The 18,513-nt window shown below is 48.4% G+C and overlaps 2 protein-coding genes across 5 annotated transcripts in view; one reads left to right on the plus strand and one right to left on the minus strand.

Moving 5' to 3' along the window:
* The window catches only part of HELQ (helicase, POLQ like), a 938,511-nt gene extending 922,521 nt beyond the window's left edge, over nucleotides 1-15,990 (minus strand). For 2 of the 4 annotated variants that reach the window (XM_069630386.1, XM_069630385.1), the window contains exon 1: nucleotides 14,785-15,666. Coding sequence is in view for 3 of the 4 variants with exons in the window: in XM_069630385.1 (XP_069486486.1) it covers nucleotides 14,785-14,925 (141 nt within the window). In the remaining variant the exon portion in view is untranslated. Of the gene's footprint in view, nucleotides 1-14,784; nucleotides 15,670-15,875 lie in introns of those variants that run through there. The other 2 variants (XM_069630384.1, XM_069630383.1) reach the window with 2 other exon arrangements.
* A 177-nt stretch (nucleotides 15,991-16,167) lies between these two features.
* Nucleotides 16,168-18,513, plus strand: part of MRPS18C (mitochondrial ribosomal protein S18C) — a 290,406-nt gene continuing 288,060 nt past the window's right edge. Inside the window, exon 1 of the mRNA XM_069630393.1 lies at nucleotides 16,168-16,453. Coding sequence (XP_069486494.1) covers nucleotides 16,366-16,453 — 88 coding nt within the window. The 5' untranslated portion in view covers nucleotides 16,168-16,365. The remainder of the gene's footprint in view (nucleotides 16,454-18,513) is intronic.

Below are 18,513 nucleotides of genomic sequence, written 5' to 3' on the forward strand. Positions count from 1 at the left end.
TTCCCCTGATCCTTCCAACCTTAAATGCACTGCCAGACGACCTCGACCCTAGTGCATTGGTCAACGAATAGAACAATATCATGCGTACCACTATGGCCAAAGTCGCCCCACTCAAAATGCGAACAAGCAAACCCAAGGCACATTTAAACAAGTGGTTCACGCCAGAATTTAAGGCCCTGCGCTTAACCAAAAGAAAATGCTAATCTGACTGGAAACTATGTCCAACCGAGGAGAACAAAGTTAACTTAACTAACATCTCTCGGCGCTACAAAAATGAAATCTGCCTAGCAAAGCGTAACTCTTACAATGTTCGCATTGCCAACTCTAACTCAAGTATGAAGGAACTCTTCTCCATCCTGAACGAACTTGAGTCTCCCATTGCCACACCAGATACCTGTATTAAGGACCAGACCTGGTGTACAGATATCCAAACTGCCCTAGCAAATAAAATTACCACGCTGCAAAATAAAATCCAACTAAAAAAAGAATCCTTAAACCTCCCGAATAAGCCGCCACTCAATGACACCATCAACGACCCAACTAACAAATTCTCCTTCACTAAAACTACCACCTTAGAGGTAGAGAAAACCATCCTTTCCCTCAAACCTTCGAATTGCAAAGGTGACATCTGCCCAGCACAACTAATAAAGGACGCTACCAGAGACCTCTCACCATCAATTTCCAAACTGATAAACGCCACCTTCGCCACAGGCAACATCCCGGCTAACCTAAAACAATCATGGGTGCTCCCGCTTCTCAAGAAGCGGGCTCTAGACCCCCTCATCCCCACCAACTATTGGCCCATTACTACAGTACCTTTCTTACTGAAAATACTAGACAAGGTTGCCTATACACAAATTCAAAGACACCTTGAACTACATAATCTATTGGGAGCTAGACAATCTGGTTTCCGTCCACTCCATGGAACTGAAACTGTCCTCATTGATTTAAAGACCCAAATAGATGAACTGAGAGATCAAGGTAAGACAGCACTCCTCCTTCTACTTGATCTCTCAGCTGCTTCCGATCTGGTGGACCACAAGGTCCTTTGCAAACACTTGGACACTGCTGCACACTTCTCCACCCATGCCACTAAATGGATTGAATCCTTTTTGAGCGAGAGAACAATGAGAGTCTTCTCCCCTTCGGCAGCAGCCGACCCTTCATTAATCACGTGCGGAGTCCCTTCAAGGCTCTTGTGTCTCACCGACCCTATACAACATATTCACTAAACCCCTCTTCGATGATCTGGACCTTCTAGGTATCACCTACACTAATTATGCAGATGATACACAGATTCTCCTCCCGCTTTCTGGGGATCACAGCAAGGACACGGAGTTGGTGAATAGGGTGTACCTCATTATTTAGGCATGGATGGCATCCCATGGCCTCTGCCTGAATTATGATAAGACCTAGCTGATTATCCTGGGAACACAGGCCAATATCAACAAGTTAGGCAAGGACTACTCCATGTTTAACATAGATGGCAATAGCATTAAGGTTTCGAGAGAAGTAAAAACACTAGGTTTCTATCTCGATTCCACCATGTCTTTCATCAAACAAGTTAACTCCTTAGTTTCCACTACAGCTTATACCTATAAATTAATAAGAGCAGGTAAACCTTTCTTATCTAACGATAGTTGCATGATCCTAGCGAGAGCTTTAATATTATCCCGACTTGATTATTGCAATGCCCTTTACAGCGGTGCTAACAAAACTATCACCAAAAGGCTACAAATCTCACAAAATAATGCCCTCAGAGCTGCTGTAGGCATAAATAAAAGGGAACATATCTCCTATCAGACACCAATACAAATGGCTTTCCATCGACAATAAATTCCATCCTTGATGCACAAAGCCCTCAACAACGCTGCTCCTAGCTAACTGATGGACAAAAATAAAAAATCTCCAGTAGGCCTACAAGAACTCCCAACTCCAACTGCTTGGTAATTCCTAGATTTAAACTTGCTAAAATTGGCAGTACCAGTTTCCCCGTGCTAGCCGCTACATGGTGGAATGCCCTGCCACACAACTTGAGAATAGACCAACCTTTCTCACACTTTAGAATGAATCTTATCAAACACCTCAATGACAAAATATGTAAGGTACTAATAGACACTTGTGTTATGCTACTTTATCTGAATGTATATATATATTATTAGAGATATATCACAATTGTAAATAATTTATAGTAACATTGTATATATCTGATCACCTCGCCTTATAGCAATGCCTCAACCTTTTGATCAGATATGATCCCCGCTAAGTCTGTACATACCTTCCCTTTATCACTGTAAATTATGTAACATTTTAATTCTATGTAACATTGTAATTCTATGTAACATTGTAAGCTTTGCATATTCTCTTCACTGCGCCCGGTTACCCTTGGGTCTGGCACGCATTACAAATAAATAAACAAACAAACAATTGAAGTCCCCTCCCCAGAGCAGAGTGCCACCTCTGCAAGGACCTATTCTAGTGTACAATGACTTAAAGAATGATGTGGCGTCATGGTTCGGGGCATAGGTGTTAATAATGCAATCTCTCCATTCTCCAGGACCCCGTGAATTAGTGCCATCCTGCCTTCGTCATCTGTTTTAGTGTTTTCATCAGTACAGAGGGGGCCACCCATATTAGCACCCCCCTTGCGTATGCTGAGAATGCTGACCCCCACAACCTGTCCACCCCATTTCTGTGCCAACACATCCTGCTTTGTCTTGGTGAGGCGAGTCTCCTGCAGCAGTGCTATATTTATCCTGTTCCTCCATAAGCAAGACATCAGTATTCCCTTTTACGAAGTTATTAAGGCCCCAGACATTCCAGGATGTTATGCCAATGTTGTCAGCTATAGTGCCTGCTAGTTTCGGCAGGGTGCTGTGCTATCACTACTTGTCTGACCCCCTCTAGGGCTGCACTACAACTCGCAAGTGCGGATGACAGCCTGTGGTTTCCAGGACACATCTTAAGTACATCAGGCCAATCCCCAAAACTAGTTACAACCCCTTTCTCTTCCGCCTAAAGTCCCCCCCAACAAAAACCACCCAGCTATGCAGCGCATGCTCAGACGCGCTTGGTTCCTGCTTCCTCCACACCCAGCCAATTTACCAAGTATTTGGTGCACAATGGGTGGGCACCCTGAACCAAAGTTACAGGGGTCAGGCGGTGTTGGGTGCCAGAAGGATTGGCACCGCTCCTCCTCCGAAGATTGTCCTTCACCTTGCTCTTGCTTAATAGACCACAATTGTTGAGAGGCAACCATGGTTCTGGGCTCGGGGGAAGGCAGGTCGACCACTCTTAGCAACCTGCCCCACAAGCCCCTTCCCTTCCGGGCTATTGTCAGTGTCATTGGAGTTTCTTCCCAGCTTTCCTCTCTCCCATTCCAGGCTACCCCACCAGCAGGCCTAATCTGCCCTTTCAACCAGTTGTTGCCCCTGAATCTGTTTCCGGTGCTGGCAGCCGCTTGCTGTCCATCCACTCCTGCGGTTCCCCGGGGCTCTCAAAGAAGAACGCCCGTCCATTATGTAGGACCTTCAACCTTGCCGGATAAATCAACATGTATTTTAGGCCAGCCTTTTGCATTCTCTCCTTCGTGGGGACAAATTGTGCTGTTTGTTTCTGCACTTGGAAGGTGTAGTCCGGGAAGATTGCGAGCATAGCCAACGTCCTTTCTATAGTCCCTCCTTTCTTTGAGAAAGCCAGTATTTTTTCTTAACTTTGTAGTTCAGTACTTTGGCAATTATCATTCTCGATGGGGCTCCCGGCGGTGGTCTCTTTGTCAGGAGTTCTGTGCTCTTTCTATCGTAAAGCCTTGTGTGAGGTTGCCAGGCCCAATCTACTGCAATAGCAAGGTTTTAATGTAGTTTGTAAGGTCCTTACCCTCCATACCCTCCGGCAGTCCCAAGATCCTGATTTTATTCCTACGGGCCACGGGTGTCGTCCCCTCTGTCATCTAGCAATTTAACCTTCTGCTGCAGTACATTGATGTCTAATGCTGCCTGCAACACTGCCTTGGTATTACCCTTTACTTGTTCCTCAACTTGTCCCGTTCTCTCTGCTAGTGTGCGTACGCCCTGCCTCAGCAGACCCACATCCACCAATACCACGTCTATCTTAGCTTCCAACACTGTCTTCAGCTCTGCAATGGCCTCTAGTATCTGTTGATGACCTCCATCTTGCTAACTAACTGCGACTTCTGCAGTTTCCCCCAGAGGCACTCCTTTCAGATTCTCCTGGTTTTTGGCATGTTTCCATAGTGGTTTGCTTCCCTTTTTTTTATTGCCTTTGGTCGACATCCAGAAAGGGGGTGGGGAGGAGAGGACAAGTCTGCTTTCACTCCCACGCTCCATTCAGTTGAGAAGAATAACAGTAGGTCCTCTCATGCAATGTGAGCCCAAATCCACCAGACCGCCGCCTGTGTTGTGCTTTTCTATGCACTCCTGCTTACTTCTTGCTTTCTGTCAGGAACCCCAGCCATCAGGCGCTCCTCCCAGATTCATGCCCTTTTATCTGTGTGCCTCACAGAGCAGAGTCCGCTGTCATTAGCCTCTGCAGCTGCTTCAATTATGCTGCTTGCGCCTTATGCTCCTATCGGGGGCCTTTGCTCCAGCAGACCCCCTAGCCACCACCAACCGCATTGTGGCCTTGTATAGCCCACTGGAGTACTATGCCCAGTGTTGCACCTCGCCTCTTATGGTTCTGTTGCTAGCTTGCTGGGGTGTAGTGATATGTCTCTCCCTCAGCATGCAGCTGACCATGCCTTGTGGCTTCCTTTCATGTGCCGTGTGACTTTATGCTTACGCTCAACGTTGTTTTCCCACCAGCAGCGCCCCTTACCAACCTGTTCTCTTCAATGGCTAAGTCCGCTGGCTGCACAGTCCTCGTTCAACTCTAGGTCACTCAGCTCACCCCCTTCTGGGATCAACACAGCGCTGCCTCGTCCGGCGGTCGCGCTCAGTGTCGCAGTTCCATTCTCCCCGTCGATGGCAGGGGGGTGTCTGCTCCTCGTTCTTGCCTGATTGCATTCTGTTCCTGGCCCTCAACAACTACGGGCTGCCTCGCCACAGGCTTTGTTCCTCTTTTTCTTCACTGCAGTAATCGCCGCCATCTTGCTCATTCTTCCTGCTACGGTCGCTTACGGCGGCTGCTCTCTCCTTCCTGCTCTGCTGCAGTTTACCAGCTGAAAGGTGCCCCAACCATTAGTCGCTTTCCTTTCCTTATCTATGTAGGATCATGCAGGATAGCAGGCACGTCTTCACTTCATGGCTGCTGGCCCGGCCGACCCCCTCAGAAAACCTGTTTTTAACAGTGATGGCCCACACCACCTTTGATAGTCACGGCCACCTGATTCTCGTGGTGTCCTTTCAGGCCAGAAGAAAAAAAACAGACAGAGGAGTGGAAACAAAGCCTGCAAAAGTGAGAATTACATATGGGGAAAAGAGCACAGATCAGATTACATCACCAAGCCCCCAGCTTCCCTCAGTGAAGCTGGGGGGGCTTGGTAAAGCATTGTCAGGGCTGAGGCAGACCGGTTCCGAGATTCAGAGAGACATCTGATGCCGGAACTCGGTCCCAGCAAGATCTGGCCCATTGACCAGCACTGCCCTTATGACGTGGAACCATTAGTAAGTGATGTTGTGTTCCTGTGTTAGGACAGTTTTTTTGAAGTCCAACTAAGGGCTTAGTAAAACCAGTCAACTGAGACAGTACAAGACTCCACTCTTAGTATAAGGCTGAACCACCCGAGTATATGATAGCGTAGACAGAGCAGCCAGGTTTATCTTAGGAGGGAGAGAGGCTGTAGGACAGTACACTGAACCTGTAGTACACCAAGGACTCAGAAACACAAAAAGGTTTATTTTAAATACAAGTAGGCCAAGTAAAGTCTTGGGGTAAGTACTGGTCATAAACACATGTATTTAAAAAACAATGCTTGACGGTACACAGACCAAAGCATAAAACATTCTTCAGAATGCCAAACAGTAATTCTAGGGAAGTAAAACCATGTCATACACATTCAGATTAGGTCACACCTATTCTTGGGGGGTAAAACCATAAGTTACTTTTAGATTACTTTCTGTAATACAAGGGTAGTAGACCCTGTCAGTTATGCAGTGACACTCAAAGAAATCACATAGTAAACCAACTTGCAAATATACTTTTCTGAAATAGTCGAACACTCATTTCAGGGACAGTAAAAACCTATAACTATTATTCAGGATAACACAGTTATGCTAGGTGAGCAAAGACTGTTGGTGTAATTTACCATTACAGTTGTTTTTCAGATCAGTTGAGCACAGAGTTAGGTAAGCAATAACTAACTTAGGATGGCATATAGCTAACTCAAGGTAACTAAATCCTATGTACTTTTTAAAGGAGCTACCAGCAACTCAAAAAGGTAAGTATAGTCCTAAGGCAGACCTATGCTAGGCAGGCTAACAGCAAGTCATGGGAAGCAAGACCCAATTGGGTACACTCATACATGTATATCCTAACAGGAATAGTAAAGTGAAACCAACAGCACTACTTTAGGAAGACGGGGACCCAATTCACAGGTGAGCAAATTTTCCTTATGTCTACTTTCGGTTAGAATGGAGAAACAGTTTCTAAGAAAAGTAAGACTTTAAATATACTTTTCAGAACGGCAGAACATTTCCAAGGTAAGTAAAATAACCTTACATATACTTTTACAAGTGGCAGAACACTTTCTAGGCAAGTAAGAACTTTTCTAACTATTCACTCTGAGAGTTACAGTTACCAACTAACTCTTCACAAGTAAGTACTTTTAAACACGTGTTCTACTTTGAGACACAATCCTTTACTTATCCAGTCCTTCCCTATTCTATTGCACGAGTTCAATCAGGGGCAGAAGAGTGGCCCTAGTGGTCTAGGAGCCAGCTGTAGGCAGGGTCGATAGGCTTCTGTTGCAGGCAAAGGTCAGAGTTCCTGTGGAAGACTCAACAAGTAAGTAGTTCTCTTTGAAGTTAGTTAGGGTCTAGGGACAGAGAAGACACCTCAGCAGGATTCCAGCAGTAGGCCTGAACTAGATGAGAGGACCCCCAACCACAAGACCACCCCAAAGCTTTACAGAAATCACAAAGGCTTAAGGTAAATAAATACCCCAGCCAGCACAGTACCTTAGCACGGAAGAAAAGTTCCAGCAAGAAGACTTCAGGATCTGCAGCCAAAAACCAAGTTGTTGAATTCCTTTATCATGAAGACAGAAGATAGGACACTGGAAGGACTTTTGCAGCAGGGATCACGGGGAAGGCTGTAGACAAGGAGGATCTTCTCATGGTTTACTCAGCACAAAAGAAGAGGTTGCAAAGGGGAAGACTTCAGGATCTGCAGCTAAAAACCCGGTTGCGGAATTCCTTGTCATGAAGACTGAAGACGGGACCCTGGAAGGACGTTTGAAGCCAGGATCAAAGGGTAAGACTCGAGGCAAGACTTTCTTTGTAGCTCGATGCATCTCTGTGGTTTTGGCGCCTTAATCAGAAGCCAGAAGACGACTAAATATCGCTGATCAGATTCTCGTCGTTTGCAAGGTCCAGCACTCTGGTGAGGGGACTCATCAGCCCCTCTCACGTCTCTGGAGGTCCAGCAGGATGCCCACAAAGTTTCAGCAAGATTCTGAATTCGGAAGACTGTGCACCGCCCCATGGCGCGAGGTCCCAGGGCATTGGGGTATTGCAGCCCTCCTAGGTCGTAGCAAAATGTGGGATGGCTCAAAATACAGGTCTTCTTGGGTTTAGTGGATCCCACCAAGTTCTGGGTCATTGTTTTCGGAGTCCCCAGGTTGATTGGAAGGAAGGGCACAGCAGGCTCTGGATACATAGCAGGCTCTCCGGTTGCTGGAAATCGTCTCAGCCGCGTTTTCTTCATCTTCCTCTTCGGATTCGTTTCCAGTGGTCGACTACCTCTTCAGTTTCCAGGATCAGACTTTTATGCAGGAACCCAGCCGACCAAACAGCCATGCAACATTCAAACTTGGGGGGTTGGCAGTGCTTTTAGGACAGCCAGCTGGCCAGTTTGCACTGGATTCTCGAAGTCAGGTTGGAAGACAAAGGGCTGCAGAGTTGTGGACTCCTCCCTCGCTTCCTGCCTTCACAGACACTGGAGCCTGGGCTAGGAACCCACAGGATTCCTGCCAAAGACAAAATTGAAACAAAGGATTTTCCCGCCGTGGAGGTCAGGGGAAGGAACAATAAAAGGACATGGTACACTGAAATGGAGAAAAAAGAAGACAGGGGCCATTTTGGTAAAATGAGCACCCATTGGTGCCTTTACCAGGGCTGTGGAAACAGCCCATGGTAAAAGGGGCACCGAATTAGGAAAAAGGTTCACTGCCACCAGGCATTAAACGTAAGCTTGACCTTGTAACATAAATGTTACAGTTCAAAGGAGAAAGGGGGGGCATTGTATCTCCCCAGCACTCCACATAAGGTGGGGTGTGCTGGTTTCACCTAACAAAATGTAAAAGGTATTCAAAGATCATTTCTACCCTTGGGAACTGTAGTTCTCACAAGGTTAGCCAGATACATTTAAAGGGAAGCCCCAAGGGCAACCCTGCAACAATAAAAAGGTATATACCAAAGGTTGTCAAAGAGAGGATAAAAAAGACGCTATGGAGAGTCTTAAAAACAACGCTCATAAAAAAGAGTAAAAGATTCTGAGTGTGTAAAAAGGTTCCCACTCACTTAGGTATAGGGAAAAACTGGGACTCAGACCAACGCCGGACGAAGGCAGAGGCCACCAATTAGGAGGTGCCGCTCGAAGATCTTGTACATTAACATTGCGTAAGTGAAAACGTACAACACATATTGTCTCCAAGACAACATCTGCCATATATCAAACTGCTTGGGCTCCAAATAAGCAGTTTTGCCAGCCAATCCAGGAGCCACATCCCTCAGGCAACTATTTGCACACTGGCCACCTAACCAGGCAGCACACCACTTGAATTAAGGACAAGACATTTGCCTTGAAAAAGACCATTAATGTCGAAACACGTGTTGGCAACAGCAATTGGAAATTTATGGGGGGCAGGACTACAATATGCCCAATACATCTATCTGAACCAATTGATCTCATATATTTTGACTGATTCCATGTGTGTAATAAGGACTTCGGTAGTAACTAAACAAGTTGAATGCATGTGATACCAGCACTAAACAAGTTTCAATCTCATAAGGAAAAACAATTCACCAGTAAAGCCAACATTTCTGGGGTTTACAAAGGTCAGAAGATTTATACTTGCTATGAATATCTTACCCAACATCTGGTTTCTCAGATCATACTATGAACAGAGTGTAGACCTTATTTACTAGGATGCCACATGCTAAGTTTTACTTCACTTGTACATGTGTATACTATCCTAAGAAAACCTATGTTTCAATAAGATGTAGAGAAGATAATTATAGATCTCTCTCCTTGCAAACACTTCCTGCTAAAACCATCGGGAAGCAGTGGGAAAAGGGAAGGATACTTAGCCTGCTGACAGCTCTCTCTTATTAACAGTAAAGGTTGATTTTTACACTGTTCCTTGTGCTGCATCACTAAGATAAGGAGAACAAAGCCTAAGGGAAACTAATTGTATTGAAGACCACCTTGTGAGAAGCTACTCTGAAGCCCTGCAACTTTAAAGGAGTGACCCACTGGCAATCCACCCAATTGAGGTATCCACCCTACAATAGGGCAAAACAGCAAGAGCTTGAAGACAGTGGCAGTGAAGATTAAATGATTCAATCCTGATCTAACAACTCTACATGATCCGCTCATTAACTGTCAGCAAATCACCACGAATATGGAGTCCTGATTTGACTGATGGGTGCATCATTTGCCTATCCTTCAATGCTATAAATCATTTACATTTAGACAGGTAAGACACTCACTTTGCTTTCTGTCTCTGACCAATTGGACACAGAAGGCACCAGTCGAAGGTTCTACAACCGTTGGCTCTTTAGATGTTTGAACCGCTATGCTAGACGTCTTCGTTTCAAATTGGCAGTAGAGTGTTTGAGCATTTTCTACTATCTTTCGTTGGCCAGTATATTATCACATCACCACATTCACTTAGAGAGCGTTAAACACATTACCTCCATGACCACTCTTCCTCGTCCCAGTACTCAAGAATGAGGAGGTGGCCCACCTCCCACATGAATCCTATTTCTATTTCCCTTAGCCCTGCCCCTTCCTCCACCTGCCTCCAGGCATAACAGCCTGCCTCCCCGAGCCAAAATAGTTATTTTTCTTCCTGACTCTGGCAGACTTCTGTTTGTTTTCACCCCCATCCAGTAGCAGAGTCTGGTGGGGTGGGGGCGTTCCTGATGCCTGTGCCTCGACCGGCCCGTGCTGGGCTGTGGCCCACTCAGTCACAGGGACGTTTACTCAGTGGGTCCCTGCTGGACAAGAACCCTCTATTGAAGTGGGCAGCGTGCCGGATCCTCCCACCATCGCTGGATGGTGGTTGAGGAGGCCCACGTCGGCCGAGGGCAGGGCCCAGCTGTTCCGGACCATGGGGCAGATCGGATTGCTGCAGCTGCTGGCCTGGCCCCGGGTAGAGGTAAGGAGTTGGGAATAGAAAAAAAAGACATTTAAAAAAAAAGCCCTGCATGCTCATGGGGCTTGGGGATTTGTGGGCTGGCTGTGCGGTATTGGGCAGTGGTTGCCTAGCAATGCTGTCTTCCCACGTTCTAGTGCCTCATTTGCTTGGTTGGCTCGAAGTGCCTCTGTCTACATTTTTTCTGTGTTGGGCCTGTCATGGGGAAGCGCTCTGCTAAGTTGAAACATGTGGCGCCGCGATCCCCTTTGCCATCCACCTCCTCTTCCTTTCCCCCTCCCAGGGTGAGAAGGGGGAGCAGGATACCAGAGGACAAGCTTCTAAACATTTTCAGAAAGCTCCTGCAGGAGGATGGTGTCCTAGGTCGCCACAATAGGGGGGAATCCCCTTCTTCCTCCTCTCATGCCTCCTCCAGGTCTGCAGAGTTTAAGGGCAAGTACTTGGACAAGGAGGCGACAGCTGAGGTTCTGCTGCAGGTGTTCCACTTTATGGGGTTTCCGGTATGAGCCCCCGCTGTCTGTGTTGGGGGTGCTAGGCCCCCTCTGCCCCAGTTCAAGCACACACTGAAGAGAGGTCTTCTCCTCCTGGCTGACATTAAGGCTGAAGTCTGCCAGGAACGGACTGAACCGGATAGGACTGCAGTACCCCGCATTTTGGCTAAACCCTATCCCTTGCAGGGGGAGGAAGATGCCATTACACAGGTTGTCCAAGTCGATGACATCATGCCTAGCCTGGTGGGGAGGTCTTCTATGTCTACCGAGGATGCCAAGGACCCTACTGACAGGAAGGTGGACTCCACCTTGAAGAAGGCTTATGGGATGCCCATCTGGCCTTGCGTTCCGCCACATACTCCTGCACAGCAGAGGCTGCACTCAGGGGCTTGAAGTACACCATCAAGGCTGCAGTGGACTCAAACCCGACTCTGCTTCTACAGGCGATTAAGGCTCAGGTGGAATTTGTCGGACCTTGCGTATGGCGATGTGAAGGCTGCTGCCATGTCCATGGGTTCCAACGTCACTGGTCACCAGCACCTTCACACCAGGGATTGGAGGACGGACTCTAAGCAGAAGTCTATGGTGATGAAGATTGTTCTGGGATACCCTTGAAGACAGGGTGCATATGGTTTTTAAAGCTCACAAACATGCAGGGCAGTTGCAAAGGAAGTTGTCTCCTGTTTCCAGGGGGTCCTGTTCCTGCTAGGCAGCCAGAGCGTTCTATGGGTCACCATAGTGTGCAGGTTCATCCTGTGATGGGATGGAAATGGCGCTCCAGTTGGGTGTCCCCCCAACACCAGAAGTCCCGACGCCATGCCGGTTGGGGGTCGTCTTACCTTTTTCTGGACCCTTTGGACCTGTCTTTCTGGAGATCTGGGTCAATCGGCTGGTACGCTGGAGGTACAAGCTGGAGTTTGTGTCCTCCCCTCTTTAGTCTGGTACGATTTGTACGTCCCTCCCCAGGCACCCCGTCAAGTCGTTGGCCATGCATCAGGCCCTGCAGGTCCTCTCCAAGAAGGTCATTCGACTGGTTCCACGGAGTGAGCAGGGTCTGGGCGTATACTCGGTGGTGGTCCTGGTTCCGACACCCTTGTGGTCGTACCGTACCTGAAACATCACATTCTGACTCAAAGTTTCAAGATGTAGTGTCTTCAACAGGTTATTTCCGCCTGTGAGAGACTTGGATTTCCTGGCATCCTTCCATCTGCAGGATGCTTACTTTCACGTTCCCATCTGGTCCTCTCATCAGGTATTTCTCAGGTTTGCCGTGGGCAGGGATCATTTCCAGTTCCAAGCCTTGCCTTTCGACTTGAAATCTACATCTTCGCCAAGGTCCTGGGGCCAGTCGTCACGCTCTTCACCTCCAGGGTATTCAGGTTTTCTCGCATCTCGATGACTGGCTCATGAAAGCCCTTTTCGGGGATCCTTCTGCTTCGTCATGTGGACACTACCTGTGCCGTCCTGCACTCCATGGGCTTCCTCATCAACTGGATTAAGTCTCACCTGCAGCCATATAAAGACCTTCCATTTATCAGGCCAGGTTCTGGGCGGCAAGGGGTTGTGTGCTGCTTCTGCTCGTGAGGGCTCAGCGGTTGCGGGACTGCCTGGTGGTTCTTTCTCAGGCAGTGGCTTCAAACAGGGACTTCCTTCAGGCTCTGGGATACATGGCGGCCTGTGTGTACCATGTCCCCTGGAAGAGGCTTCATCTTCGTCCCTTGCTGCTCCATGTCCACTGGTTCTGGAAGAAATCCTCTCTGGACTTCAATGCCCAGATTCCTGTGGTTCCCTACCTTCGGGATGCGCTCCAGTGGTGGCTCCATCTGCCTGATCTTTTAAGGGGGCTTCATTTCTGTGTGCCCTCTCTGATCATTGTTAGCACAAATGCCAGCCTGTTGGGGAGGGGCGTGGTTTCTTTGGGACAGACTCATCAGGAACTTTGGTCCAACTTAGAGGCGTCCCGTTATTCCAACTAGAGGTAGCTGGCGGTGCTTTTCGGGGTGCAGTCGTACACTAATGCCACAGTAATCTGTGTCAACCGTCAGGGGAGCTCCGGCTCCCAGTCCTTGGGGGTCTCTAGCTCACCATATATGTGCCTGCTCAGAGTCTCACCTTCTGTCCTCATCGGCTTGTCATGTCAGGGGTCGGGACAATGTGGTGGCGGACCGCCTCAGCAGGGTGTTCCCTTCAGAGGATTGAGTGCTGCAGCATGTGGTCTTTCAGAGGGTGTGCAGGGGTCTCTGATTCTGGATCGCTTTGCCTCTCCCGTGTCCACCAAGCTTCCCCGGTTCTTCTCCAGGTTCCCCTCCCCAGGGGCGTGGGGGCGGGGGGTGGATGCCATGACCTCCCCTTGGTCAGCAGGGCTTCTGTATGCATTCCCCACCTTCCCCTCATCCAGAAGGTGCTGCTCTGGATACGGGATTCTCAGTCGGTGGTCATCTTGGTTGCTCCTCTTTGGCACTGCAGGCGTTGGTTCCCCCTCTTGCTGACCTGGCCATTTCCCCCATGCTTCCTCTCTCAGGGGGTCTGGATCCAGTGCTCTGCCCAACTGGGGTGGTGGGTCCACGGAATCTGGTCTGGGGGGCCTGGAAACTGATGGCTTGAAGCCCTCTCCTTTTTGAGCTGTTGTAGGGGGTGAGTCTTAAGGTTATGAGCCTTAAGACCATCTTCCTGGCAGCTGCCACCTCGGAGCGGAGATAGGGTCAAATTGGCGCCCTCTCCTGCGTGGCACCAGATCTGGTGGTCTCCTTTAATGCCTTGTTCCTTAAGTCACCCCTCTTATCTTCCTAAGGTGGTTTCCAAGTTTCACATCTCACAGGAGATTGTCCTTCCTTTTCCTCCCTCTACCTCCTGCCCGGAGGCGATCCGCTGGTCTTCTCTGGATGTCAGGTGGGCTGTTTTGGTTTTATTTGGAACGCAGTAGGGCCCTTCGTTCCTCCTCCAGCCTGTTTGTCACGTTTGCTTGCGCTGCCCCTGGGAAGGGGGCATCTGTTCCTATGATCAGTAGGTGGCTGCAGGATGCCATCTCCCTGGCTTATTCGTCTCGGCGTTCTCCCCTCACATCTGGAGTACAGGGGTGGTGAGCACGCGGATGGCTTCATCTTGGGCGGAGGCGCGTGGGGTTCCTATTCAGGACATTTGTCATTCCGCCACCTGGTCTGAGCTGACACGTTTGTTCATCACAACCATTTGAACCTCCACCATAAGGAAGTTGGGGCCTCGAGTGTGGTGCTTCTGTGATTTGCCTTGTTGATACTGTCTTGGACGGTTTTCTGCAATAAATTGGTGTTGGTTGTGTTGCATATACCAGTTTTGGTCTGTGGTGTTTGTGATGTTGGACCATTCTTTGTTGAGTTGGCATGCCTCATTCTTCAGTACTGGGACGAGGATGGTAATCTTCATTACTCCTAGTTCTATTCTTCCTCGTCCCCGTACACGTTTCCCGCCTCCCCCTCTGTTGTCAAATGGGCCGTTTTGGAGTGTGCGTTACTGTTGTGGCTTGCGGGAGGAGGGGGCGTGGCTAAGGGAAATAGAAAAGGGGTTCCTTTGGGAGGTGGTTCACCGCCTTGTTCTTGAGTACTGGGACGAGTAGGCGTAATGAAGATTACCCGTAAACAATCCAGTCATTATCAGGCATTGCAATCCACGATGTCAGGCAAGAGCATACAGATTCAAATTCAAGAGTAAAAAAGAAGCTAATCATACTTTGCTTCCCACCCTTGCAAAACATGCCATTACCTGGTTTAGGGAATCCTCGTTTTTTGACTGTGGGCTCTTCTTCTTGCTGTCCGGAGTGAGATAACTGCGGCCAGGCGGGAGGCTCCTCTTACGCACTGAAGACACTCTGCGCTGCACTCGTGGGACACCACCAATCTCCATGGGCTACTTTGGGAACAGCACCGGTCTTCTGCTGTCGTCTGGCAAGAATGGACTAGGACACTGATGGGGAAAGTGGAAAGAGCACTCCAATACCACAACTATGTACATGTCAGTACAAGAGCAGAGCCCATGGTAAGTGGGGAATTGGCCGAGCATCCGCCAGACAACAAGGTGTGAGGGTAGGGTAGCCACAGTAAAAGAACATGAATGACAGCGCCAACATTACCACCCTTTCAAGAAGCATGGGTCTATACCGAAAATATAGCAGCATGCACACCGTAGCAGTGGGCTGCCCTTTACAGTTTATAGCTGCTAGCCATGGCGGGTTTCCGTTTTTGGTCGTATAATCTCTTCCTCAAGAAAGGAGCTATTCGTTTGATGGTGCTCTTTTGAGTGTTCCGTTTCTTGCGCTATGGACTAGAGGGCTTTCCCTATGGCCCTGGCTGCTTCTTAATTGGCTGTTTGAGGCTGCTTCTTGTGTCTTCTGTCTACTTTTCAGAAGCAGTTGCTCTTTAGTGTTTGGAAGCAAGCTGTCTCGCGATGTGCAATTAGCAAAAGCCACCAGCCTCGGGACTGTTCGCCCAACACTATCAGCTTTTGCATTAAAAAACTCCCTCTAAACATAAGTAAACAACACGAAAGCAGCTGACAATAGGAAAGGAGACAATACCAGCAAAGCGTCCCACCTTTCTTTCATTCGTAACAGCTACAAACTATTTCATCTTTGAAAACATACAAAGTAATAAGCAGTTAAAACAAACGAGGGACTGTGTTTACATGAGCTGTTGTACTCGGGGTAACATTGACCACGTTAGAGGCCATCTTTAAAAAGGTAATGCGAGTGTTCGAGCTGTACTTTAAGAGAGGGTGTCATACATTCAGAAATATCGTCCTATTAGAAACGCATCATCGCGGTCGAATTATTTGTTGAAAGCTAAAAGGATACTTACGGAGAAGCAACTCTGTAAAAATACGGGAGACTTTTCCTCTAAAACAATAGGACAATGCATACATTTTCAGATAAAGAGAATAGTAAGCTCTGGTGTTACAAGCGGCCACAGAGCATTAACAACGTCTTGTCTTGCTCTACTACGGAAATTAACATAGGCAGTTGCACTCTGCAAGAAAGTGAAAGACGGACCCATATTAGATTTAAAAAAAAAAAGATAGGAACATTGAATGGAAAACGCACGGCCCTGCGCTGCGACCATGTTTAAGTCAGGTTTTCCAACAGAGCTCTTTATGGTGTTTCCAAACGTGGCCTGGGACAGATGATATGACGATATTTGACTGTTCTTAAAATGGCTGCCACTAGGAAAACGGCACCGCATCCTTGGTCTGTCTGACGTAGCAACGGGCTGGGCGGAACTAATACGATCTTTAGAGAGGTTTTACTGTTATCCTTGTATGTTTGCTCCATCCTTCTGAGGGCACAGCAGAATGCAGGTGCTAACGGCGGCCGCACGGAGTTGCACAGTTGGGCTGTGTGTAACTGTAAGCAGGTTCTCAGCAGCACCTTCTGCTGCAGGTATGATGAGGGCGTGAGCCGCCGTTGTTGAATCTGTGCCCTGAACATGTGTAGAATTCTGGGACGTGTGGCACACGCTTACAGATGTGCTGCGCTGTCACATTGTCTTGCATTAGGCATGCTTGCCAACTTTCCTCCTTCCGTTTTGCATTCTGGGACTTGTATTGTGAATTTTTTTATAATTACATAAATCGTAGGTTCGAATAGATCGTTTTTGCAACTATGCTTGGGTTTGGTGGTGTGCCACGAATGGTATGACTCACATTGGCAACTGTGTGTAGGTTTTACGGTGGGTGTTGTGGAGCTCCAGCAAGGGCCTCGTGGTGCGGCGTTGCGCATGAATAATGACAGATGCGGTTGTCTTTCACAGGACCCGCTTCACTCTGTCTCGAAAGAGCACGGCGCTGGCCTGTTTATTTGTTCATGCGCCTAATGATGTCACACGTCATTGCGCGTTCACGTGATACTACACTCCCCATTTTTATACCCGCAAACTTTGACTTGTAGAACATGCCGTAAACGACGGTAAGGCACATATTGATAAACAAAATCAGAACTGCAATGTGTTGTCTGTTACCTCAGTGTTGGGGTAATTCGCTGGGCTTTAGGTTCCCTGAGCGTCCAGAGTTCAGGTGCACAGATCATAGTCCCTCAGTCGCACCGGGTGCCCTCTTAATTCACGGGCTGGGTATCATCTTTCCGGTTCAACAGCGGGGTAAGCGGTTCCGGGCAATGCCCGTCTCCCTTGGGTGCTGGATCTGTCATCCTTCCCGGGTATGGATCTCTTAGGTTGTCGTTCTCCTCGTCACTCGCTTCGGAGGGCTGGGATGTGCTCTGCGCTCGTACCTGTCCGTTTGCAGTCAGGGTGGGCCTGAGAGTCTCAGAAAGAAACTGGAGTTCTGTGTCACTAACCCGTGATCTGGCGCTGTTACTTGCGATCCTTGCACTCGCACTACTTTGAGAGGCGAGGGCTCATGAGGGAGAGACCATTTTCCTGCTGGGTGACGAGCTCTTACCAAAACTGTTCGCCTACGGCTATGTCATGCTTTCGTAGGCCTTGCCTGATGTTGTTCTTGTGGATCGCTGTTTCCCTCCGGCACGCACGCCTTCATTGTCTTTTGTTCGTGGAGTCCTCCCTTCCAGTTTGGGTAGAAACGTGCGTGGACAGCCACTCCTGTGGAGTGGGGTGGTTCTCTATTGATTATTTATTATGTGCTTATGCAGTAAGTGTTTCAAAGCGCAACCATGCAAGGTAGGGGAAGGCAAGGGAGAACAAGACAACAAGGTTACTAGGCGTGGTACATTCATATTGTCTAGTCTTAAAGGAAGTGTGTGGGATAGAGTAATGGGAACACGTGCTCCTAGTCCACCAGAACATGGGTTAAGTGCTGGGTGGTAGACCCACAGTGTGCCGTAGCCGAAAGTGCGGAAGTGCTATGGTAGAGAAGGGCCTGGAGGCAAATGCAGGAAGACTGGCGAGAAAGCTAGGGACCTTTGAGCCTCTGAAGGTGCACCAAGCAGCCAATCGCAATACTGAGCAGGGAGTGTGGAGAGAGCAAGAAGGCGGAAAGGAGGTGGTTAGCAGGGGAGGGAGCAAGAGAAGGAGGTGGCGAATAGGAAGGTCTTGAGGAGTTTCCAGAACTTTGGGTGCTCTGGTTCAATGCAGGGAGGCTGCCCCAGTGGGAGGCATCTGCTGAACATTAGGATCTCCCCCATATCTTTGCTTGGAGAAGCGCTCACTTGCTGAACATTGAAGGTAGATATATGATATATTTTATTCATAGCGCGCCTATACACAAGTGTTTCAAGGCGCGACGAGGCATGGGAAGGGAACGAGGGGGGACAAGACACCGATCTTACTAGGCCCAGTGACCTTGAGATTACGCAAGTGCAGTGAGGTGGGGAAAAAGGGAGAAGTCCCGGGCAAGGGCAGGGGGAGAAGTGCAGGACATAAGATCGACAAAACACAAACCGAGCAATGGAGTAAAAAATAAATAAATAAATAAATAAGGAAGTGCGGCCAGCAAGTGGCAGAGCAGGGGTTTAAGTGCAGGCAGAAG

This window comes from Ambystoma mexicanum, chromosome 6q (assembly GCF_040938575.1).
Source record: "Ambystoma mexicanum isolate Mex_15411 chromosome 6q, UKY_AmexF1_1, whole genome shotgun sequence".
NCBI lineage: Eukaryota > Metazoa > Chordata > Amphibia > Caudata > Ambystomatidae > Ambystoma > Ambystoma mexicanum.